We start from the raw sequence: 25,230 nt of genomic DNA, 5'->3' as shown, positions 1-25,230 counted from the left end.
TGACTCTGTTGTCAGGACTGCAAGACACAGCTTACTGCAGTATAAGGCCAGTCATTTCAAAAGGTTATTCTGGAATTAATTTATCTTTGTAGCCCTAAAATAGTCTGTTTTGTAGTACTCTTCACAGAATTTCTGGACCTTCTTTGCACTTAGCCCCATCAATCACTGATTGTTCCGTTCACTTACATTCCATCTTCCTGGTCCAACTACACCCTCTTATCCCCTCTCTTCCCTAGGAAGCAAAAAAGGACCTGAACTGCATACTTGAAGCACACCCAGCGAAAAGGAATGGTAAACAAATATAACTGAAAATTATAGAAGAGGAAAATAACTTCTAAATTGAAAAGAAACTTGCAATTTATAAGGCTAGGAATGATTTTTTTTCCATCATTTTTTTCAGGTGGAGAGGCTCAGCTGCTAGTAAAAATTGATCAGCTTTGTGACCCACAAGCCTACCCTTAGATATCCAACAGGGATGGAGAAGCAGCTGCATTTTAGCCAAGTTTTATATTTGGGTCATATAAAACTTCACAGATTAGAAACTTAAATGTGTCCTTGAGCAGAGGATACACTGATTTCTCCCATGACTGCACTTTTTAAGCCACACTGGCCAACATGATGCCCCAAAATCAACCCTACTCACCAACTTTTAAGGAGGAAAATTCCCTTGAGGTCATGACTAAGGCAAAGTTTTTCAGAATTCTGCTACATGTTCATTTGGGACCCTAGAAATGTTTCGTGTCCTTGTACCTGCCCCATAGTTCAAACTGCACTCAGAAAAGGTTGAGCAGACACACTCACCTCACCTTTTTGCTTTGGGTGTCCCTAAATTGCACTGCTACTGCTTGAAGAGGATTGCAAACCTGTGTTCCAGCAGCAGCATGATGCCACACAGGGTGTGTGTGTCACCTTCTTGCACTCTGCCAGGCACAATCAGTCCCTGGTTTTAAGGCACAGATACAAGTCTGCTCATAAGGCAACCATGCTGCCAGCAGGTGTTCCTGCTGTCCTGAGCTTCTGCTGCAGTCCTGCTCCTAGAAGCCAATCCTCTCATATGAAGCTATTTCTTAGGCACTGATAAAGGCTGTCTCAACTCACAGGACTGCTTTCACAGTGGAATCTGTTAGAGACTGCTCCCAACAGCTGCACAGCCAATGCTAATGAGTGGAAGACACAACTTTTCAACCAGCACAGGGAGATCCAGCATAGTGTGTTTGCAAGCAACTGAAAGTTGGGCATGTCAGCACAACACAAAGCTGCCTGCACAACTGTGGGACGAGTTTCGTGACTAAAATCCACACTTTCAGCAGATACTGAGCTCTGAGCTCATCAATTCTGGGATTAATTAGGAGCACCATCTCCTGCAGGCACCGCTTTCATAGGTTAAAGCTAGTGTAAAGGAGAGTCAGGACCAGGGAATCAGTCAGGCTGTGTCTTAGGAGCACAGGTACTTAGCAGCAGCTTCTACTCACTGTGAGTTTACTTATTAGCTAAAACAGGTCTTACCACCAGCATCAAGGATGTTGGAGGGCAGGCTCACTTCCTGGAATACAGTCAGCATTTCCTGGATTCAAGTTGTTCACAGGTCAAAAATAACTGCATTTCGAGCAAGCTTCTACTCTCTGTTATTGGAAACTGCCTATTTTTCCATTCACTGCAAAGTAAGATCGTACACAAGCTTTTCTCAGAAAAAAAAATAAATTTATTCTTTAGTTACTTTAGGAGACATTTGAAGAGAAGGACATAGGGAATGGCATTGCAAATACTGTCACCAAAACCAGCAGGAAGTCAGGTGAATTTATTCTCCCAAATGTCTGACTTCACACCCTTATAGGAAAAAAAAAACAAAACTACCCCTCATAAAACCCAGAGAAACAACCATACCAATAATAATAAAAAAAAGCTTCAGTGTTACTTTGAAAACTGCAGTTTGCACGTCTACCAGAAATTTCTCATGCACACAAGAAACTGCAAGGAAAAAGGGTGAAAGCTGGCAGTGTGAGACTGTAGAGCCCGTAGTTCTTGCTCTTATGTCAGCCTGCCATGTAAATGGGTTTTTCTACTTCTATCAAGCTCCAGAATTCCACAAACCGGTCTTAAGACTTCCAGCAACTTTAATTAACCACAACTGCTTACTATTTTTGAAGGATGTTGCTTCTTGCTTTGGAAACAATGTCAGTTATACCAAGTGTCAAATAATTTTCAAAACCACACTATGCGAGACCTTTCTGTGTTGTTTAGTATTAAATTGCATGGGATGAATGCATTACACAAACTGGCAAAGTTTCTGGAAGCAATTTCAGACAGTTCCACCAGTCATTTTTAAACAAATATTTCTCACATTAATAACAGAAAATAGGACTTTGCCCAAGGAGGCAAACAAACTATAGGTTTACTTTTACCACAATAACCATGACAAAAGATATCTTTGTGTGGAGACTTGTTAAAAAGTTATTAAGACAGCATTATCCTGATAAATTAATTCAAGGTGGAATGGAGAAGGACACTTGGGTCAGGAATACTGACCCCCAAAAAACAACAAACAAACAAAACAAACAAATGGAAAAACATATAAAATACATCACTTTGGGTTAAGATTATTTTGGGATCAGTTAGTAACTCTTAAGGATAAATAAAAATTGCATGTATATATTACAAATAGACATGACAAAGTTTCTTACATCTTGAGTATTTTCTTAATAAATTATAAATATTTACAGACAGCAGTAGAAGTAAAAGTTCTAGTCCTACCAGAAATTACTTTTGAACTTTTGTACACTGTACAGTGAACAATCTGTACACTCATGCAGTACAGCTCCAAGTAGCAGAAGAAATTGTGGGAGTGGAAAGGGCATAAGTTGAAACAGGAGGAAAGCTGAAGCTTCTTAATCTTTGGTTACCAGTGTCAAACCTTCATGATTCTTTACACATACCAAGTTAAAAATGAACTGGCTTTCAACTGAACAATCAGCATGTACACGTAAAGAAAAACACTCCATAGCTTGACGTTCTTTAAACATTAATGCATGGTGGTTTTCTTTTTGATTGTTTTTGAGCTTCATTATATAAATTATCTCAGTTTTCATGTTTTTGTTCTAGTCTCAAGCAACTTAAAAACATACTATTATTTCCTATAAATGACTAGAAGTGAACTGACATTCTTAGAAAAATGTAAAGAGCTAAGGCTTAAAAAGAAAAGTCTTAAAAGTTAAAAAAATATAAAAAGCTTTAGGAAAAGCCCGAAACTGTTGTTAATAGCAGCTTTGTTCCAGTGCAACAACGAGCTGAAATGCAGTTTTATCACAGAATGAACCACTGTGAGGAGATGATCAATTTGCCAGGCATCTGGCAACTACAGGACATAGCTTTGTCTAGAACCAAGACTAGAAAATGCAACCTTCCACCTATCTGGGCCTGTTGAAGGATGAAGGTTTTTTTCTGATTGCAAAAAAGCACTGATAAAAAAGTGTGTAGAAAGCTGATCCATTTTTGATTTGTCCACATTCATGCAAATATATAAAACTTTGTAAATCTCTTAATATCAACTACAAAAAGGTTTGGTGTGTTAGTAGGGCACTGTTTGTTAAAACCATATACAAAACAATTCAAAATATTTTGTCCATGATTTGGCCTATTTGTCTTCAAATAGTAGCACTAGAAAATGAGGCTCTCCTTCCTGAGGAAAGAAAAACAGGTAGTGGAAAGAGTTCAGCCTGTCTTCAAAGTGCGTCTTGATGAAGCTCTGACAACTTCATTGCTTGTGGAAGCCCTTCAAGGGAAAAGGTGGCACCTCCTTTATCACTGAATTCTACTGCTTCTCTTCCATATTTGTTTGGGCAACAAAGCAATTATTTGCTTATGCTTTAACATCTGAAACAAAAGAATAAGAGAAGCACACAGGTAAATTACTATGTATTTTCTTCTAGAGATTGAACTAACTACATGAGAATACTGCAAGCTTTAAATACTAATGAGGTGCTGTGAAGATGCTCCCACTGTCACATGAGTTGTAACAACCCAGCCAGAGCAGGTGCATGACCAGTGATTTGATAGCCACTAAACATTTTATCCAAATTACCTGCTTATGATTAGGCACGTTCCTCTGCAACTGGACTACATTTAGAACATTTAGTACTTACTGACACCCACCTGTTAAGTAGCTGGTAACCTCTGAAATTGTTCTGACTCCATGACTTTGGATCACAGAATCAGGTAATTTAAGACACCACTTCTATTCAAACATTTTATGTCTATAATCTCAGTATGAGCTGTGCATCACACATGCATGTGTTGCTGCTGCTATTTCTTTCACACAGTAATGTCAGGTGATTTTGGAGTTTTCTCCTTTGAGGGCTGAAAATACAGCTCTTATTTAACAAGCAAGGAGACTGAAGGCAAATGAAAGTTACAGTGCAGGAAGTTCAAGACTATATGATGATACTAAAGAACATGATCAAAAAGCCAGTTTTGTGTGTGTGTGTGTGTGCTATTTTCCTGTGTCTGTGCAGTGAAAGGGTCTGAATATGAAATAGGGTTCTGCCAGTTTACATCTTCAGGGATAAGCATTTCATACCCCTACAAAACACACAAAATGTTCTGTTCTCACATGGTTTGCAAGCAGCACCAAAGCAAGCACGGCTGCATCTGGCACCTCAGCATGACATAACAACCGACCAGTTTGAGACGCTAAACCTTTAAAGGTGAGGCAGGAGCAGAGTTTAGCCCAGCAAATCAGCACGTCACATGGAGAAGGAATAGACACCGAGTTACTTCATTTGGCTTTCAGTATTACTCACTGTTAACTAACAGGATCTGACTCAGTTATTATGACACACCACAGCTTCCTCTGCAGCTACACAGCCTGTTCTAAGTCTGCTTCCTGGTTTCGTGATCGATTCATCAGCAGTTTTGTCTGCATCACTGAGTCAGGTTTTTTATATTCAGTCCTAATTCCCTCCTACCCTTCCATTCATCCATGTTTCCTCACATTTGGAGATTTTTGCACATCTCTTTTCAACATTGTTTTCAGCAAATACCAGAATTTATTATATAAATAGATAAAATATTAGAATTGGAATTTATAAACCAGATGTGATTGCTTGGCTGGTAATTCAACAGAAGTATCAAACTTGGCAGAACAACTCTGCAGCAGTAAGGTGCCACTTGCTTTCACACTGCTGTGCATTTTGAGAATGTTTAAATGGATTATCTACACCAGCAGGCTCCAAAGTGGGTGTGCACAAGGCAATCCATTGTGGTGCAGGGAAAAAGTATTTTTGCACCAGTAATAAAATTTTAAAAAGAAAAATAGTATTTACTTCATCATTATCATATTTTGATTTTTTAATTTTGTGTATGTTTTATAATGTATATAATACTTCAGTATGGTAATAATTGTATATAACATATAAATATACATAAATTGGGTGTGCATGTTAAAAGTATTTTACTGATGTGGTAGACAATCACAAAAAGTTTGGTGACCACTCACCTGCAATACAAAAAGCAGAAACCAGTATGAGATGCCCACAGTTACACCACTCAAGTAAGAACTGTATGACAGACAAAATGACATTTTTCCTTTTTTTTGCAAGAAAGGAAAATTATTCACAGTCAACCTCTGTGTCAGTCAGCACACTCCCAGACCGAGAGCTTCACGCTCACATACCTTCTTTATTGCAGCTGGAAGAGTTGTTCAGGGGCTCCCCATTTCCACCTCCTGCATCCTGAGTCACTTCTGCAAGGATAAAGGTGATACTCAGACAATCCTGGACCTCACAACACTCTGCCTCTCTGCCCCAGATGGATCAAGAATGATCAGACTGAGATTTGGGCCATTTGTTTGGCAACAATCATAACCCTGACCAACATGTCCCACTCCCATGGGATCACCATTCAATGCCTCCCTTCTCTGCTCCCTTCCTGACTCTGCATTCTCGTCACAGTCCCTCACACATGCTGTAGAGGCCAAGCACAGGAAGCGCTCAGCGCCCATGGTGCCACCCATTAGGTGGCATTTGGCAAAAGTCTCACTGAAGAAAGACTGCTCACGGCCCAGGCACTTTTTTTTATTTATATATATTATAAATAAATCTATCTATCTATCTATCTATCTATCTAGCTATCTATCTATCTATATATATATCTATCTCCTTTGTTTATGCTGTGGTCATCTGCATGGTTGGCCAGCAAGCTGCTGTTCTTTAAGGTGTCTGCAGAGAGATAAGAAGACAAATACAGTCCCCTGCCTTGCTCAGCTTCGAGGTATGGCTCTATTGCACCAGACTGAGTTGCTAGTTACAGCTCTACATGAATACACAATAGAAAATATAAAAAAATAAATATACACAACATTAAAAAGCTCCTGGAGAGCATTCAAAGGATGGCCATGAGGTTGGTGAAGTCTCTGAAGGGGAAGCCTTCTGAGGAGTGGCTGAGGTCACTTGGTTTGTTCAGCCTGGAGGAGAGACTGAAGAGAGACCTCACCACAGTCTACAGCTTCCTTGTGTGGGGAAGAGGAGAGACAGGAACAATCTCCTCACTCTCATGACCAGTGACAGGACTCGAGGACATGGCATGAAGCTGAGTCAGGGAAGGTTTAGCTTGGATATCAAGAAGTTTTTCCCCCAGGGGGTGGTTGGGCACTGGAACAGGCTCCCTAGGGAAGTGGTCACAGCACCAAACCTGACAGAGTTCAAGAAGCATTTGAACAACACTCTCAGGGATATGGTGTGATTATTGGGGTGTCATCTGCAGGGCCAGGGGCTGGAGTTGTTCCTGATGTGTCCCTACCAACTCACCAGATTTATGATTCTATGAAGGAATCATGGCCAGTTTGCCTACTGGGTCAGTAGCACTGACTGCTCCCTAAAACAGGCCTTCCTGATTTACACCATTCTTAACTATCTGATTGTCTTTCAGGGCACTGTCATCCTCATTCTGGTCTGTCTGAAAAGAGACCAGAGAAGAACTGTAGTCCCTCAGGAGCACACTCCATTGCTTCTGCCCCTCCCCAGCACAGGCCACTGCTCTGTGCAGCCCAGGGCTCAGAGCACACCTTCTCTGCAAGTTAAGTACTGCTGTGCTGTCAGCAAAAGCCCTGCTTGAAATTGCTTTGTACACACATTTCAGAGAAATATGAAATATGAAACTCACATTTCATAGCCTAGCCTACTATTTCCCATCCATAGAGAAGTGACTGCCTGTTCCCCACAGGTGCTGCTGGGTGTACTGCACAGAGGTGTCCTGATGTTTCTATTCTATTCTGCAACAAAATAAAGGATTTTGTTTTCTGCATCTCATGTCCAAACTAACCTTTACCTATGGATCTGATTTTTCTCTTGCCTGAACTGCATGTTTCCTTTCCACTTTAAGACAGGCATAAAATAAGTCTCATTTTCCCATACCCATGTCTATGTATATGGAAATAGTTACACAAGGGGTAACACAATTCTGCAGTGCACCACACCTTCGCCATCATCTACACAATCCCTACTTCTCCAGATGAAAGAAAGCTCTTCTATACCCATTACAATACATGCAGGAAGAATAAGCAGCAAACTCTGGGGGCTTCTGAATGTTTCTGAGTTTCCTTTTCCTTATTGTCATCATTGGTGATTTTTTTTTTCCCTTACAGGGAAGGGAAACCAAACTTTTCCAACCCCTTATTATCAGCTACTTGTGGAAAATGGTGGAAGAGTTAGTGAGCGAATGAATCACTAGTGCAACCAACCGGGGAAAAAAACTGACATTTTTTCTTGACTTGAACAATAATGTTCATTTTCTTGACTTGAACAATAATGGGCAATTTCATTAGCCCTTTGGAGTTAAAAGAACTTCTAGGAAAAATACAAGTCCCAGAACTTCCTTGAAATTTACTGCGACTGAACTAAGAAAACAAAACTGGAGCTTTGCTTAACTGCCTGATGAATGCAGTCAAAAGACTTTCCTAAAGCATAAAGCAAGTGGAAGATATAGCAGGCTTCATTCCTTAGAGAAGCACATTTCATCTCCCTAATACAAATTTTGCAAGCTGGTAAGCATCTCTAAACTGGTGTGCTGAGGCTCTTATCTTGCCTCCATGCTCACTTCTGTTTCCCATATATGGTAAAATGCTCTGCAAACCCAGCAAAAGTAGCATCATTCTCATCATATCAAGAGGGAACGTGAAGCCCCAAGAAGATGTTTGCTCTGTGCTGTTTCCCAAACACAGCCTCCAGGTCTTTCTGATTTGTCTTCTAGTGATCTACCCATCAACATTTACTGTTCCTATGGCAATAGGTTCTTCTAGGCCAAAAGGGGAATAGTAAACTCTATACTGAGAACATGCTAATATGACTTGGACTGCAAAAGGCCATGTGCAAAATTACTTTCCCCCCTTCATGTTCCTCTGTTCTACGGCTCCATCTCACTAGTAACCTGCTTCAGGCTCTTCATTCTCACAATAAACAATGTGTGAAAATGCAGCTGCAAGAAAACAGAAATCCTTTTCCTGGAATATGTATGGAGGTAGCACAACAGTCTGCAAAATATGCAACTCAGCCTTAAAGTGACAATTTCATTTTTAAGAGATGATCCTGTGAACCACTATGTTATGCCAATTTAAGGACTCACAATTAATTTCAACTTCCCTCCAGTAACCACTTAAGGTCCCAGACCATGACCAACAATGTTTATATTTATGCCTACAACTTCACAAAAGTCTTGCTGAAGTAGATCTACTGGTAAAGCTGCACAGATCTGCCATAAAAAGCCAGAGACAGCTGAGAAGAGAATCTGCATCTACTTTTTTTACTTCATCTTTGTGTTCCACGAACACTGTAACTTTAAACCCTTCCTCTTTGCAGACCTTAAAGAATCTTTAATAGAAACATTCTAAAGAAAATTTAAGTGCAGTACCAAATGAGGTCTTTTGCGGGGGTTATTGGGGGGGTTTTCCTACCCATCCTCCTTTTCTCACTTTCAGATTCATCCACAGTCTCGACTTCAGCAGTCTCTGAACCATGGGCTAGAACCACAGCTGTAACAAATGTAAGGCACCAGACTGAGCACCCTACATGAAGGCACTGTGAGCTCAGAACATTCCAGGAGGGCACTGAGCCTGCCACCTGATGCAGGAGCTTTGGCCATTCCCCACTGAAACAATGTTTGGTCCGGTAACAGAACATTTTTAAAGAATCTTCCCCTGCTCTCCCTAGTCTTCTTGACTGCCTTGGGGGTTAATTTTGTTTGGTTCCTAAAAACAGACCACAGTCCTAGCAACAAAACTTGTACATGTTAAAGCTAGAAAATGGTAGCCAAATTCACTCTTATGAAAGGGGCATAGACTAAAGGAGTTGTACCCTTCCTTAGCTGCTCAGCATACAGAGTGATTTCCACACCCCAACACACAGGAACCCAGAAAATAGCGCAATCTTGCTGCAAATTAAGGAAGTAAAAAAACCCAAAAACTCTTCAACAAAACCCTTAGAAAGAAAAAATCCACAACCAACCAACCAACCAACAAAAAAAAAAGAACCAAAAAATCCTCAATGCAGATTAGAATGGACAGCAGAAGCCCAGGCAGAGATCTGGACAGCAAGAGAGGAATGACAGATTGCCCTACAGCATGCACTTTTGCAGCCCTCATCCTGAGGCCAGCCCCAGTTCTCCATTGTTAGAAAAATAATTCACCTCCAAAGACAGCTTTTGACCAGGAAAATCTCAGGCTATTCACTGTCAGTAACTTTGTCAGCCCCACTAACACATTCACTAACTGCAAGTCCCTACAATCATCCAATATTGGACCTCAACTGAGATTTTGAGTCTGCATGTGCACACTTTGAGAACCAATTCAAAAGCTCAGACCCTGCCATAAAAGGAAAGAGGAAATCAGACTCCCTGCTCCAACCAAGAGCAGGTGTTCAAAAACATTAATACCCCAATACAGATTTCTTACCTCCCTCTGAGTTAGGCTGTTGTTGGCCATTCCCAGGGAAAAGTTGCTCATGTTCTCCTATAAAGAAATTAATTTGTTTTAGAAAGGGGGAAAAAGTAACTACATGGAAAGAAAACTTCTTTACCTCTCCAATGAAAGACTGCACTGACACAGAATAAAAACTGACAAGCCCAGACCAAGCACCAGTCTGATTTCCACACATTCGTGACACTCTCTTACCTGATCCATTCACTGGACTCTTATTCTGAGAAGTCCTTCTTCTTGTTTTAAGTTTAATTATACCTGTACAAAAATAAATAGAATACCTGGAGAAATTACTCAGAAATAAAGTATTGTACCTTTAAAAATTTGTTTACGGCCTCCATCCACTTCATCCCCCTCTCCAACCCCCAACCAAAAAAAAAAAATATGCATTTCACTGAGAACATGCAACTGAATACTTGACTTGGAGGAAGAACAGAGAATGAAATACTGTTTTGAGGGAAAGACAGTCAGTAAGAGATCAACAGAATGGATCTCCTGCAACAGCAAGTCAGAACACATCTAATCAAATCTAAGGTGGAGCTTTAAAATTTTCTGATAATGTCTTGTGCTTAAAACAGCAAACTTCTGCTGTTTGATTACACTTGTGCAATGCTTATCCCACCAAGTTAAAACAGGTTTATTTTCTTGCATGTTCAAACCCTCATTGTTTCAAGGGAAGTAACTGAATTGTTTTGATTCTAACTGATGATCAGTTTTGATTGACATTCTTTGTGAATTAACAGCAACAGCAGTGTTGTTTAACACCACCAACATGAACAAGGACATAGAAGGCACTGTCTGAAAGTTTGCAGATGACATCAAAGTGGGGAGAGTAGGGGACATGCTGGAAGGCAGGGTTGCCACTCAAACTGACTTAAACAACCTGGAGAAACATGCTGGCAGAAAAGATGTGATATGCAAAGGCAAAAAACAAAGCCCTAAATCTCTTAAGTCACCCCATAGACCACTACAGGCTGGGCTCTGCCTGGCTAGGAAACAGCTCTGCAGGAAAGGACCTGAAAGCATGAAAAAGCCCAACATTACTCAGAAAAATGCGCTCTTGCAGTAGAAGACTTCCAAATACTGGGCTGTGTTAGCAGAAACGCAGTCAACCCATCAACACAAATAATTCCTCCTCTCTGTTCAATATTTGGGACACCACATGTGGAGTACTCTCTCTAGTTTTAGTCTCCCAGTTAATGTAAAAACACCATCTTTCTGAACTTACTCCAGAAAATGTCCACAGGGCAAGATGTCTAGGGACAGGAGCTGTGCTAGGAGGTGCTGAGAGAATTGGGTTTGTTCAGCCTCAAGAGGAAGGATAAGAGGATGGCGTCTAACTGCAGTATACAACTAACTAGAGAAAACAAAGGAAACCCCTCTCAGAGGTACAGAACAAAAAACCAGGAAGCAACAGCTACCAGTTGCCAAAGGGCAATCCCTAACAGAAAATATCCTTCCCTACAAGAGTGATTCAGCACTTAAACATGTGCTAAAAGAGGCTGGGAAATTCCCACCCTTGGAACTATTCAAAGTTTGACTGGACAAGGCCTTAAGCAACCTGATGTAGCTTTGAAGTTCGTCATGCTTTGAGCAGTAAGTTGGATGAAACTTCCAGAGATGTATTCCCACCTAGTTTATTCTATGATTCCATACCAACAGAAAGTAAATGGACACTGAGCAGGAAAGCAAAAGGTCTGCATGCAATCTATATCTACTTATGTCCTGATCAGAATATCATCAATTAGTCCTTCCCAGATGGGAGATGCATCCAGTACTCTTCACCCTGCATGTGGCCCCATCTAGAAGTCAACATGAATCTTCCAGGCAGAGCATGCATAGGATGAAGAAATGTATTCCTGTCTGGGACTCTCTCCAACACAAAGAGAAAAGATGGTGTACTCCTCTTTTTCAAATCAGAAGACAATTTAACACAGAAACCCAAAAATGTGGTAGAAAAAGATACACAGTGATAGCCTATAATTACTATTTCTGATTAAAACATCAGATTTACAAAGAAGATACTTGAAATCTGTGTAGGCATGGATCGAAAAACAAATACGGAACTCCAAGATGACGGCAATCCAGGCTTCCAGGAAGCACAGAAGGTCCCTTTTATCAGCTGACCACACTGAGTTGTCAGGTAAGGCTTGGCATATGATACTCAAATCTGGTATAAGTCTGTCCCAACAGTAAATGTGATCTTGAGGGCAGCTTTATAATGCTCTCAAAAACGACTGTGAAAACAGACTCGTGAAGGAACGGGTGAGGCTACAAATACTTGGTAAGTAGAAACACTGTAAATCAAACACCCAGTCTGAAGGAGAACTATGCAAATGCAAACTGCAGTGCTTCCCAGGACTCAGAGCCCAGTGTCAGAATGCAAGAAAGTTCAGTACATTATTTCCTTCAAATCTATTAATTTTTGCCTAAATTGGACTTATTTCTTCTACTGTTTTTACAAAACCTTTGATGGCCAAAAATTGTCATACATTCTACAGAACCTCAGATGATCATAATCTGGAAGCACATAAAGCTCAGTTAGGAAGTGTTATACATACCTTTCCTGTGCAGGAATATTAGGCTTAATACTAGGATAACAGCTGCAGTAAGGACTAAAGCTCCTAAAAGACCACCTCTGTTTCTTCCGTGAGAACTGTCTCCTTTAAAAAAAAATAAAGACCGGTTAGTTAAAAAGCAACTGTATGATACATTAGTTCAGTGGAGATACAGCCTCAAATATGTTTTATAGCTATTTTTTAAAAAGCAACCTCAATAAATCAGTGCACCAGAGTCAGTTATTAGCAAAACCTGAAGCCATCTCCAGGACAGTTACATGTTAAGGACTTCATTTCAGTGAAGGCACATCATCACTTGAAAGGCAATGGCTATTCCAATTCTTGGCCTATGAAAGGCTGAGCCAGATTTCAAATAAATGAAATTTCAGCAACTATCGTGTATGGGATTTGCACTGCAAGGTCTTGATGGTTTCTGTGAGAAGATGCCAGAAGCTGCCCCCATGTCAGATAGAGCTAATGCCAGGTGGCTCCAAGCTGGATCTGCTGCTGGCCAAGGCAGAGCCCATTGGTGGCTGTGGTGGGGTCTCTGGGATACCACTTCTAAGAAAGGGGAAAAACTGCTGGACAACAACGGCAAGGGTGAGAGGGGAGTGACAATACGTGAGAGAATCTGCCCAACAGACACCCAGGTCTGTGCAGAAGGAGGTGCAGGTGCTGGAGGAAAGATTCCCCTGCAGCCCATGGAGGACCCCACTTAGAACAGGTGGATCCCCAGAGGAGGCTGTGACCCCATGGGAACCCACACTGGAGCAAGGTCCTGGCAGGACCTGTGGCCCCATGGAGAGAGGAGCCCACGCTGGAGCAGGTTCACTGGCAGGACTTGAGACCCTGTGGGGAACCCACACTGGAGAGGTTTGTGAAGAACTGTGGCCTGTGGGAAGGACTCATGTTGGAGAAGTTCCCGGAGGTTGTCTCCTGTGGGAGGGACCCCACAATGGAGCAGGGGAGAGTGTGAGGAGGAAGGACAGTGTGTAATGAGCTGACAGCTGACTGCAAGTCCCATTCCCCATCCCCCTGTGCTGCTCATTGGTACCATTACCAATATCAGGTAATGCTACTGGGAGCAGAGCTGAGTCTGGGAAGAAAGAGGGGGTTTCAGGGAGGTGTTTTAGATCTTCTCTTGTTTCTCATTATCCTGCTCTGATTTTGACTGGCAATAAACTGAACTCATTTTCCCAAAGTTCAGTCTGTTTTGCCTGTGATAGTAATGGCTGAATGACCTCTCTCTGTCCTTACCTCAACCCATGAGGCTTTTGTCATATTTTCTCCTCCCTGACCCACAGAGGATGGGGAGTGACAGATCAGCCTGAAGGGCACCTGGCAGCCAGCCAAGCTCAACCCACTACATGCCTCATTTCTAACAAGTTTCTCCAATAAAGGAAGAATTCTCTGCTAGTAAACCATGACAACTATTTTTGCATGAGAAATGAGAAATTTTGTCACTCAGGGACTACCTTATGCACCCTACAAACCAGATGGTTCCAAACATATTCTTCCTCTGTATTTAAAAAAAACCCTAAAAGTTCAAGCCTCAAGCTGAGGTCTGTCCCAAAGCAATAAGCAACAGGAAGAAAACCCTCTTTTCTATCTTATACCTCTCTATGAAGGAGGAAAGAACTGTGGTCATGGACTGTGACTCATGCACATGCTACATGAGAAATTATTTTATCTTATGGCTACTAAGTAATGGCTGAATAGTTTCACTCCAATTCATGGAGAGCAGTATAAAGAGGACAAGTTGTTAGCATTAATTACATAAGGCCAGAAGGTTCAGAAGAGATCTTCTATGACTTCTAATCTTTATTAATACTCAATCAAATCACAGCTAAAGGATTTATTATGTGGAGATCCCAAAAAAAGTATCTTTCCACAGGGATCAAACTTTCATCCTCATACTTTTCACAAACTTTATACGCACTTTTAGCCCAGAAATCACTTTTGCTTTAGACTCTTTAAATTCAACTTCCTGGGAAGTCAAGAGAAATCTTGCAAAGGCCATGCTGTTTCCCAAACAAGCCTCTCAGACTTGTGTTTGCTACATGACACATTTATTACCTTTCCCTTCTGGCACGCATTGAATCAAAGAGATTTCAGAGCTTCTTTCGGTTTGTGAAAATTGAATGATACATGTAGCTTTGGTGGTAGTATCAACATTCTCCAAAGGGATGGAAAGCTTCTGGTTCTGATAGCTGTGTGGATTGTTACTGAGCTTCCAAGCATAATTCAGAGGTCTCTGGAAATGTGCTATACAGTTTAATACAAGTTCACCACTGCTGCTGTTGCAACTTATTTCAGGTTCTGGAAGGGAATCTAGAAGGAGAGAAAACATTCTGTATTACTTTAGTTATAAACTATATAGAATTTCAGCACAGGACAAGGGCCGGAGCAACAAAAGCAGCAGAAGAGTGTGTAGGCAGAAGTGTGAGGGTATGTCCACATGTGCATGGGAGAGAAATGTGTTTCTGAAAGTGACCTGACTTCTGAATGTGTTTGTGGTTCTCCCAGGCCTAGTCCAAGAGTCCTCATGGTTCACCATCCATAGGACTAATCGACACACTGATCACATATATTGCCCAAAGACTGCTAGTGAGGCTGAGTAGATCTGCACAGGATGATGCCACAGATATTCAGGCATGTATAATATGCCTGCAGGAATATATTTAACAGATACATAATGCCTGGCATTACCTGGTCAGTTTGCTCAAAAAGTTTGGTTGTCTACTTGAAAGTGTGACGTGCCATCTACACATGCCCTAGAAGTCATCCCAAGGTGAGTAACGATGGGCACACAAATGAGATGCCACCTTTGAAAATTTGCTCAAAACAAAAATAGAGACAAAGAACAGCCCCCTCTATTTCTGTTTGCTTCCCTACTAAATATACAATGCCTTTTCTAGACATTTTAAAGTGAATAGCGGCTCATATTCTTTATGCAGTTCTTCCAGTACTTACCTAACACAACAAGTACAAAGTTTAAGTAGTGATCTTTCACAGAATCCCAGTACTGTAACTCATATGTGCCAGCATCATCCTTCTCCAAGTTAATTATAGTCAAGGATCCGTTCTCCTTAAGTACACTCCTGCTGCTGAGAGGACCAAAATATGTCGGTTTGTTTTGCCCTTCCCATTCAGCCACTTTATCCTTGTTTTTCTTCCAGACAATTTCCACTATTTTTTGGTCTGCTTGTACTGGAAAAGTAAAATTTTCTCCCACGATGCCAACTACGTCCTTACAGTAGATGTGTACTATGAGGGGAGGGGGGAAAAAGAAGAAGTTACTTCAACAATTATTTTATAAAACACTGCTTGGCTAATGCCATATGCAATGTCAGATACATTCAAATTTAGGTTAGAAGTACATCACAAAGTTGCAAACTAAGGTACACATCAGTCAAGAATTACCCAAACCCAGGCTGTCAGCACAATGGTATGACAGGAACAGCAAAAGAATTCAGTTTCCACATTCTGGTCCCAAGCAGAGTAATTGCCCCAATGATCTTCCCTATCCTAAGCCCCTCTATCCTCAGTACTTTCCCTCTATCCTCAGCACTTTCCCTCTGTTCACTTGAATTAGGCCTCCTGCCCATGAGCTGGTGAAAAATATTAAATGAAGAATTGTCACCACAAAAATCTGTTTTAGCATCTTGCTGCAGAACACCCAGACTGAAGTTCTGATGATCAAATAAACTGCAATTTTTCCAGTATGGATATTCACAGTTAGTAAAAAGCATACTTCAGATGCAAAACTTCTACTGAGTCCAACGCACCTGCTCTGAAGTCATGGGGGTATTAGGGATTTCCCTTGAAAAGTCACTTAAGCAAGTTTATTTCACAGCCAATATATGTGAAATAGCATCCCAGCAAGGATGAAGCTGTTCAGACCTCCACTGCTCTCCATTTCGAGTCAATTACATTCTGCTAAAAATGTCTTGGCATTCAATATAAATAAATAAAACACAACAGAAGAGAGGTAAGAGTTCTTCCCTGTTTTTCATTGGAATCAGCTACATTTATGAGGAAAAAAACCAAACAGCTGATCTAACAGAGAAAATCCTGCTGTAGGGAAGGGATCACAACCTCTAAACCATCAGCATCTTTGTGTCTCTGCTTCAGTCTTCAGCAAAGACCTCCCACTTCCAAATAGCTCCAAATGGCTCTAAAAGAATTTCAAGATCACTGCCATGGCAGACAGGAACATGGACAAAAACACTTTGGTATCAATTTCAAGTTACACTTATATTTAGGAATCAATTTTGGTCCACAGTAGCTGGTAACTTTTTACTTCTAAGTTGAAGGAAGCGCATGGTTAAAATGCAAATGAGGTCTCATATTAAGGCAGGATTCCCAATCTGTACCATGTAAAACTTCCCCTTAAACAGTAGCTATGTATGGTGAAACAAATATTACAGATGTCTACTCCTCAAGCCAACTGGTTCCAAGTGACAGCTAGTATTCTGGGTTTTATCATTTTTATTTACTCCTAAATGGCATCAGTTTAAGGACACACCAATTCCTATATCCTGACAAACAGAAGGTCAGCTAGACCTTCCTTTCCCACTGGCAAAGGACAGTGCTCGTCAGCTTTTCTTCCACACCACAGAAACACAGACTTTCTCTGACAGGACAATGAACACACACAATAGAAACTCACTTCCATGTGCTTGGCTAGAGAACCGCACATACATGTCTTCTCCATGCCTTACTTTTTATGGAATATCCAATTTCCTTGCAATTTACCCATGAAAGCACTCTTCTCGCACCACTGGAGTTGCAACTTCTTGTTGTCTGCACTTACAGAGTTGCCTTTTCCAGGCACAGGAATTGTAGAAGTAATTGGGGTAAGCTATCAAATTCCACATCTTGTCAACACAACCTACCTGCTTTTTTTGTATTCTACCCTGTTCAGGCAGATTTAAACATTTTACTTGAGCATCTCTTTCCACCTATCTCAATTAATGATTTCCAGAAGAAAAAAGATCTCACAAACTCCAGACTTTGTGTCTGGAGACCACAAGATTGCAAGATGCTGGGTAGGATGGAACACTTTGATCTGACGAAGCCTGGAGTCTTGTTAGAAACCTTTGTTTTATAAAGACAATTTCCAGGAGTGCATATTCCTCAAGAAGTCATCACTCACTACCAAAGGACCTATAGTATTCCTAGTCTGGAGAAAAACTCCCTCCTCACTGTGAAATTCTGCCTCTAGAAGGTAGAATGTGCCTGTTTTGGCTCAAAGACACAACCAGGCTGTGGTGGCCTGACATGAGCATGAAGCCAAACCACAGTGGCTGTTGACAAGAGCCTTCAGCAAGGACAGCAGCTGCTTGCTGGGCACTTAGAACATGACCAAGGACAGCCACCACTGCTCAGGCAACCACTTACAACTTCCTACATTTGGGTGTTGATCCAGCTAAATGCTCCACGTCTTAACTCTCTTTCAGTTAGTCATAAGTGCTAGGCTGGAGTTATGAGGGCAAAATTGTTGCTTCTTCAAGCCCAGGAGTGAGACTGAAGGAAAGCAGAGCTGAGAAAAACCCACATTTTCTCTCCATGGGTTCTACATGGCACAGGGGGGCACTGCTGTCCTCAGCACGCTCTCTTCTTGCTGGCTGGTGAAACAAAGGCTTGGCAGCAAGGAGCTGATGTGCTCCTGCCCAAAGGCATTCAGGGCTCCCAGCAGCAAGACACTGAAAAGGTTATTCCTCAAGGATAACTGTCATCTCCCTCCCACCTTAAAACATCCAGTCTCTGTTTTTATTCCCTGCTTCACTGGTCTAGCGAAAACATGAAGAAGCCTCCCACTCAGTGCCATCAGCTTTGTTTTTTCAAAGAAATCATACAGAAATGTTGCATGAGGTCATAACCACACATCTTTCAGCTTCTGGAAGAAGCATGTGTCATCATGCTTTCTAAATTCCTAAGAAACCCTTCACCATCTTTTCTGCTTCATTTTATATTGAAACATATTTCCTATTCCACAGTGGTGAGCAAAGAGGGAGAAGTGATAACCAAACACTCTCACACACCCTTTCTGGGAGGTGAGAACTGCCTTTTCTTTCATTTCTCTTTCTTTTTCTCTATTATTCCAAGATAAAGTTCACATAACACAATAGTGCTGTGCTAAGGCCTCCAGTAGCTTCTACAGAAACCACTAGAATACCTGCTCCTGTATCCCCTAAAACCCACCCCAAATTCCTTCTTATGCCAAGTCTTTGTGCTCTTCCCTTCCAGTCAAATCACATGCTCAAAGTGGCACAGATAAAGAGGAGCTAACACTGTGTGGGCAAAGCCTCTTCTACAAACCCACCACTTCACCTTGTCTACATCATCTTCTGCTCCCACTACTCCAGCAGCCAGTCCCACACAACTCAGTGCTGTATTTGAGTTTTAATTCCCCCCAGACTAATTCTGATTCTTTCAGCATTTTAGCAGGCTAAAGGTATCCATATCCAGTTCAGACTAAGTAGAACTTAATACTCCATTTACCAGCAATAAATGTTTCATTACTGTATTTCTCTACCTGGTTTGACTTTCTTCACTATTTTTCTTGGAGCTGATGTAAAGCCTAGTTATTTTGGAGAATATCTGTAAACTAAGCCCTTTTTATTTTTAATGCTAACATTAATATTTTTGGTCTCAAATATTTGAAATGCATAGGTATATATTAGGTCTGTACAGGCAGCAGCTAGGTTCTCCTATTACCATTAAGACACTAACATTCCACCTGGTGAAATTGAGTGGAAAAGTCCTTATTAATTAGTTTACGGCAAGGAACTATTTGCTTCAGGAGTAGGGATTTCTAAAGAGTAGATTTTTTTCTTATTTGTTGTAACTTCCCAACTATCCCTCTCTTCAGCTTTTCTAAAATTTTGAATTCCTCCAGCAACTTTAATCAGCAGACATTTACATTCCCTCCTAATCCTCAAAACCACCAGGTGCATAAAACCCTGAAATAAATGTTCAGTCCAGAAGGACTATGAGAATACTCACCAACCATAGTCCTCTTAATTCCCCTGCAGGCCACAAACACAACCCACTTCCCAAACTCCAGTAAGAAAGCACTTAGACCCATGGTGTAAAAACACAGGCAAAAGCTACAGCCAGGAGAGAGAGAACGTGGTTGACAACAAGCCCAGACTGTTGCAAGATAAAATCAGACTTGTGCAGGAATGAATGCAAATCCTACATGTAACATCCAAAGCAGAGGTGTTCTCCTGCACACTGCAGCACGTTCACAGACTTGTGTGTTCCTCCCCTGGACAATATGGGGTTGCATCTACAGAGCTCTACAATCAACAAAGTCAGGACCCAAGGGTGGCAACTACCAACAAGCCTGGGTCCCTCCCCACCACAAAATCCACACCTTCAGTCATATCCCTCAGCAAGGGCCCAATAACAGGCAGCATTCCCATGTAGAGGTTACCCAGTTATTTTTAAACTATGCTGGTGACCAAAAACACAGGGTTAACTTACCTACTCCTCCTTCTCCCTTTTTTTGTCTGCCTGTTCCTGCAGTGAAATAGGCAAGCAGACAGAACAATCTGCTGACAGACTGTACTTGATACACACCCCGACTCCAGCTAAAGAAACAACAAAAGAACACACAGAAGGTGGGAACACCAGGGCTCGTGCATGGAATGGAGCAGAAGTGAGCTAAGTGCAGAAGAATGACAGTAAAAGCACAGAGGAGGGGCAGCCACTGATCTCTTTTCTCTGGTGACCAGTGACAGGATCCAAGAGACCGGTCTGAAGTTGTGCCAGGGGAGGTTTAGGTTGGATATTAGAAAACGGCTTTTCACCCAGAGGGTGTTTGGCCACTGGAACAGGCAAGGGAGGGAGAGGACTGAGAATCGCCACTTTTAGCAGTGGTTAACTGTTACGAAGGATCATTGTGTCCTGCAGATTATTGATTATTTACAGTCTCTAGGCCTTGCTTAGGGACAGAACTGACTTGCATTTAAGCCTGCCTTGAGCTATGAACAAAAGCAGCAGTTTGAAAGCAGTCCAGAGACACTGGAACAGGTTGCCCAGAGAATGGATGCCCCATCCCTGGCAGTCTGGATGGGACTCTGAGCTATCTGGTCTAGTGGAACATATCCCTGCCCATGGCAGAGGGCTGGAACTGGATGGTCACTGAGGCCTCCCCCAACCCAAACCACTCTATGATTTCAAATCCTCTGGTCACTTATTCCCAGCGTCCAGACAGCAGCACTTCCTATGCTGTACAAGCACAGTCTTCATGTAGGCTCCGTGATCAACAGCACTGAGGAATAATCTGTCTTGGTAACTCTTTCCTTCAGTTGGGTTAATTTCTAGCCAGATCATCTTTGCAGTTCTACTTATAAAGGATGGCCCAAACTGATGCTACAGACAGCAACTACTCTTGACCTGTGACAACACCAGCTTAAACAGATTCCAAATTACCACCTCTGTCTCTTACAAACCCTCTATCACCACCCTCAACAGGGCCAAGAGGTTCTCCTGAGGCTGTAAGCAGAAAGGAGTACCAGTAAGGAAAAAAACAAAAATAAACAAACTTACACCAACTTTTTCTTTCTTTCTTTTTTTTTTTTTCTATTAACACCTTTAACACCCTCTGGATCAAAGGAGTCTGTATATGCAATGCAGAGATGATCTTGGCTCTCTAAAGTCTAAGACCATTAATCACACTAAGGCAAGAAACTATCATAATTTTTTGTCACTGTGTTCATCCTGTAGTGTTAAATAGCAATGGTAAAAATATTGTTTCATTTTGGTAAAAAATATTGTTTCATTTTGGTTTTGATATGACATAACAACCTCAGCTCTTATCAAGAGTTTTTAACCAGAGGGCAGAGGTTTGATTTTTTTTTCCTCTATGAGGAATTTATAACTTCCTGTTTATTCAGGAAGATTCAAGACAGGACAACACAAGCAGGTGTCAGCTTCACAGTGCTGATAACTGAATTTTCCATTTATACTATTTTAAAAAAAATTAAATAATGTATGTTTAATAATTTCTATTAGCAACACACAAAATGATCACATTCCGTAAGCAAGCAGAATTTGTTACGTGTCAAGATTTTCCCACATTCATCACAATGACTTGTAGTGTAGCTCCCACAACACCTCTCACTGAGTGCAGAGACACAGAAGAAACATTGAGCAATCCCAGTTGTTTTTCTGATCAATAAAAATGTAGAAAGGAGCATATATTTGTGTATATAGAGGAAAAAAAAATCCAAGTAATTTTAAAATAATAATAAAAAAATAAAAGCTAGCCCATACTTGTTGAACTGCCTAATGACACAAAAAGCCATATTGAGGGAAGTTTGGTTTCTATGCTGGTCACTCTCAGAAGTAGTATGAAAGAAAAATAATTTTTATCAGCTCTCAGGTTGTTAGTCTATGTTCAGCACTGGAGAGGCAACTTCTGCTTTTAGGTGAACCAAGTTTTCTCAGTTTAACTCAATTTTTATTAAGAAGGTAAACTGAGAAAGGAAGCAACCATTAATGCAAACATACAATGGAAATGGCAATAAGGAATCCATCTAAATATGCAAGAACTAGAAGGCAGTAATAGTGCATAACAAAGGGTTGCTGCTCAGAACACTGAAAGTTGTGTAGCTTTCAGATGAGCCTCACGGCAGACGCAGAATGCTTCTAGGTGCTCTAGTTCACATATCCAGCTTACTTCCCATATCCCCTCTGCTTTTGGGGCAGGATGCTGACACAGCTGAAGGAAATAGAAGTTGGCTGCCATCTGCAGTGCTACAGAACATCCCCACAGGTGTGGCTTGCACTGTGATACTCCTGTTGGTGTGGTATTATTTATCCACCTCCTCCACAGGGAGGACACAAAGGTCTCTCTCTGTGGGTTCCTTCACCAAACTAGGCCACAAATACCACATTTACTTTCTTTCCCCCCCACATACAACATCCAGAGTCCCAAATCTGAACAGAGTTTTGTCTTGAACCTCCAACAACTGAAGAAGCATGCTCTTGGTAGGTCTAAAATCAAAGTCCTTCCACAGCCTTGAGGCGAGGCTTGTAATTGACAAGTCTGAGGTTCCATCAGATGAAAAACTGACTTGGCCTGGCATTGTGAAAAGCAGGAATCCCCATGTGGTGAGTAGGAATTCTGAAGACACCCAAAACTACACTGCAACTTCTGGCTTCCACAGAGGAATGATCTTCTCCCCTACTCCAGACATTCAGTAACGTGAATGGGATAAATGCAGTGCTTTGAATTTGGATGGAGAAACGATTCTGGAGGAGAAGGCTGACAAAGGATGAGGATCTTCCAACAGCATCCTGGTGTTTAGAACAGGTGCTTGCAAGGCTAGAAATTTGCATGCCAAGTTGAAGAGCTGCTGATCTACTTCATGTACTTGGGCAGATCAGTCTGCCTTTCATGGTCTTAATTTTCACATAGATGATAGATTATTTTACCTTGTTAAAATTAACACTAAACATTTACACACAGTCAACACACAAATAACAGCAATAATGCAAGCTTACAAACAAAAAACATGGTGTGAAACCATGCCTATTTAGCTTAGTGAACAACAGTAAAGGGTTTGCATTCCTGATCTCCTGCCTCAACCAACCACTTTAGAATCAAAGTTTTACAGAGAAGACAACAGAACTACCTAAGTTTTTCATTAAAGGATGACATTATGATACTTTCCGCCACAATTACCCTCTCCAGTTGTCCAAGTACCATCACATCTTCCTTTGAATTGTATGTTCTTTGGAACCTGGAATCTTTTTTTTCTATGTAAGTCTATATAGTAGGTGGACTGAGACACGCAGAGCAGCAGCAGCAGCACACCAACTTAGATAAAGCAAGGTAATAAAGTGTCTTGACTCACAGAAAAAGTTAGAAGAACATACCCAGTTAATCATGCCTTAGTCACACTCATTTAGAAATCTCTGCAAAAGCGCTGCAGGTGAGGTAAGAAATTGCAGCTAAGGCTTAACATGGGCAGACTCATGCAAGTGTGCAATGTCCTGGCTTCTCCACTGGTCCTCCCTGCACACCTGGACCCCCAGTGCTCTCTTACAGAACTGGATCTCTCCATAACAATTAAATAAAGCAAGCTGAAGACTTCTGGAATGGTATGAGGAGGAAATCACAGGGAGTTGCTCTGAAGGCTCAGCAGCAGAGAAGTTCCTTTTTAAACAGAGGGATACAATAGCTCCTATTTTAGGCACATTCAGGAAACTCCCAAAGCAAAAAAAAAACCATAAAAAACAACCCAAAACTCAGTCAGAAGAAATCCTTTAGACTAGAGGATTGATAAATTCTTCATAGATTAAATCACGCTTTTTGGCACACCTAGCAATAGCAGCTCGCTCTGATGACAACAAGAAAGTTTGTACATCCATGTTCAATTTCAAGAATGAAGAAATTTTGATGTTCACAGCCCAGTGCAAGGGCTGTGCATGTAAGGATTATGCTCCTAAGGCACAGCAGTGGCAATTTGGATTAAGAAGGCCTTTGATTATTATTTTAACAGCAGTTAATAGTAATAACTTACTTCTACAAAAAAACCCAAACAACCAAACCCCCCTGAAAAACCCAAAAAAAACAAACAAAAAAACAAAGCAAAACCAGCCAACAACAAAACCCAAACCAAACAAAACCAACTTCTAAAAAAGCCCCAGACCAGCACAAAACGATTGAGAACTTCGCTGCTTTGTCCATGAGCAAAAACGAACACAGAATACAAAATAAACAGACAAGAATATTTCTACAATAAAAAGGGATTTCCTGACTTCCTTAACACCTCCGGACAGAGCGGTACGAGGAGGAGGAGGCTGCCCGTGTGCTGTGGAGCTGCTTCCTTCGCAGGGCAGGGTAACCTTGGGGCAGGAATCGACACCCCTCGCGTGGGTACCACAAAACTCGCACCCATCCCCACCTAAGTATCCCGTTAACGCAAGTTTGAAACAAACGGGGCACAGGAACCTGCCGAGAACGGGATGGGGAGTTCCAGAACGTGCTGAAGGCCGCTGTGTAATCGCAGCTATCGGTGCAGGAGGGACGCGGCTCCACAGGGCCCTGGGCAGGGAGCCACTGTCGCCGGGCTCGTGGGGGGATGGCGGCGGCTGGGGCAGCTCCCAGGGCATCCCCGGAACCTCTCCCCGCTCCCAAATCCCTGCCGTGCTCGCCCCCGCCTCTCCCCGGGAGCGCCCGTCCGAACGCCCCGGGAGCGGCGGCCGAGGGTGCCCCGCTCCCGCTGCCCCGGGCACGGAGACCGGGAGGGAGAGAGGGAAGATGGAAAGCGAAGGAGTCGGGAAGGGTCCCCACCGCCCCCTCACAGCTTACCCAGGACGGACGTGAGGCACAGGAGCGGCAGCCACATCGCTGCCCGAGCGATCACTGCCCGAAGAGAAAGCAAGACCCGCCCCGCACCGCCCAGCCCGGCCCTCCGCCGGGAGCTCCCCGTGGGCACTTCTGGGAACTCGGGGAGTGGGGAAAAGGGCCTTCAGCCGCCCCCCGGGGGCACATCCTGTGCGGTGTGGGATGCCATGCGGGGCCTTGGAGTGCCAGGTGGTGCCGCGATAGGGGCTTGTGGTTCGTGGGGCGCAGCGCCAGCAGGTGCGAACAGAAGTTGTCGTGTTGCTCTTCCATCAGGGAGGTTCATCTCTGATAATTGAAAAGCTGAAAGTAAATCAATTTAGTGTGGAGTGGGAGCTGCGCAG

At 42.1% G+C, this 25,230-nt stretch overlaps 1 protein-coding gene across 1 annotated transcript; it reads right to left on the bottom strand.

The window, feature by feature from the left end:
• Window positions 1-1,711: 1,711 nt before the first annotated feature.
• CD58 (CD58 molecule) lies at window positions 1,712-24,928 on the bottom strand. Its single transcript, XM_014253483.2, has 8 exons — window positions 24,854-24,928; window positions 15,493-15,786; window positions 14,596-14,850; window positions 12,523-12,624; window positions 10,157-10,219; window positions 9,938-9,994; window positions 5,669-5,737; window positions 1,712-3,870 (listed from the first exon to the last, which is right to left on the bottom strand). Exons 1-8 carry the CDS (start codon window positions 24,888-24,890, stop codon window positions 3,857-3,859), a joined length of 891 nt encoding a protein of 296 aa, XP_014108958.1. The 5' UTR covers window positions 24,891-24,928; the 3' UTR covers window positions 1,712-3,856.
• Window positions 24,929-25,230: the final 302 nt, after the last annotated feature.

The sequence above is a fragment of the Pseudopodoces humilis genome, chromosome 2 (genome assembly GCF_049639895.1).
Source record: "Pseudopodoces humilis isolate 2021_Gansu_Grassland_sample_001 chromosome 2, ASM4963989v1, whole genome shotgun sequence".
Classification (NCBI taxonomy): domain Eukaryota; kingdom Metazoa; phylum Chordata; class Aves; order Passeriformes; family Paridae; genus Pseudopodoces; species Pseudopodoces humilis.
The sequence above is the reverse complement of the archived record's forward strand: the minus strand, read 5'-3'. Positions and strand labels throughout refer to the sequence as shown.

Coding starts and splice junctions, on each gene's coding strand:
- CD58 (XM_014253483.2), bottom strand. CDS start 24,890: ATGTGGCTGCCGCTCCTGTGCCTCACGTCCGTCCTGG. Junction 15,787..24,853: donor GTGCCTCACGTCCGTCCTGG/GTAAGCTGTGAG, acceptor CTCCCCTCATAG/TACACATCTACTGTAAGGAC. Junction 5,738..9,937: donor ACAGCCTAACTCAGAGGGAG/GTAAGAAATCTG, acceptor TTATCCTTGCAG/AAGTGACTCAGGATGCAGGA.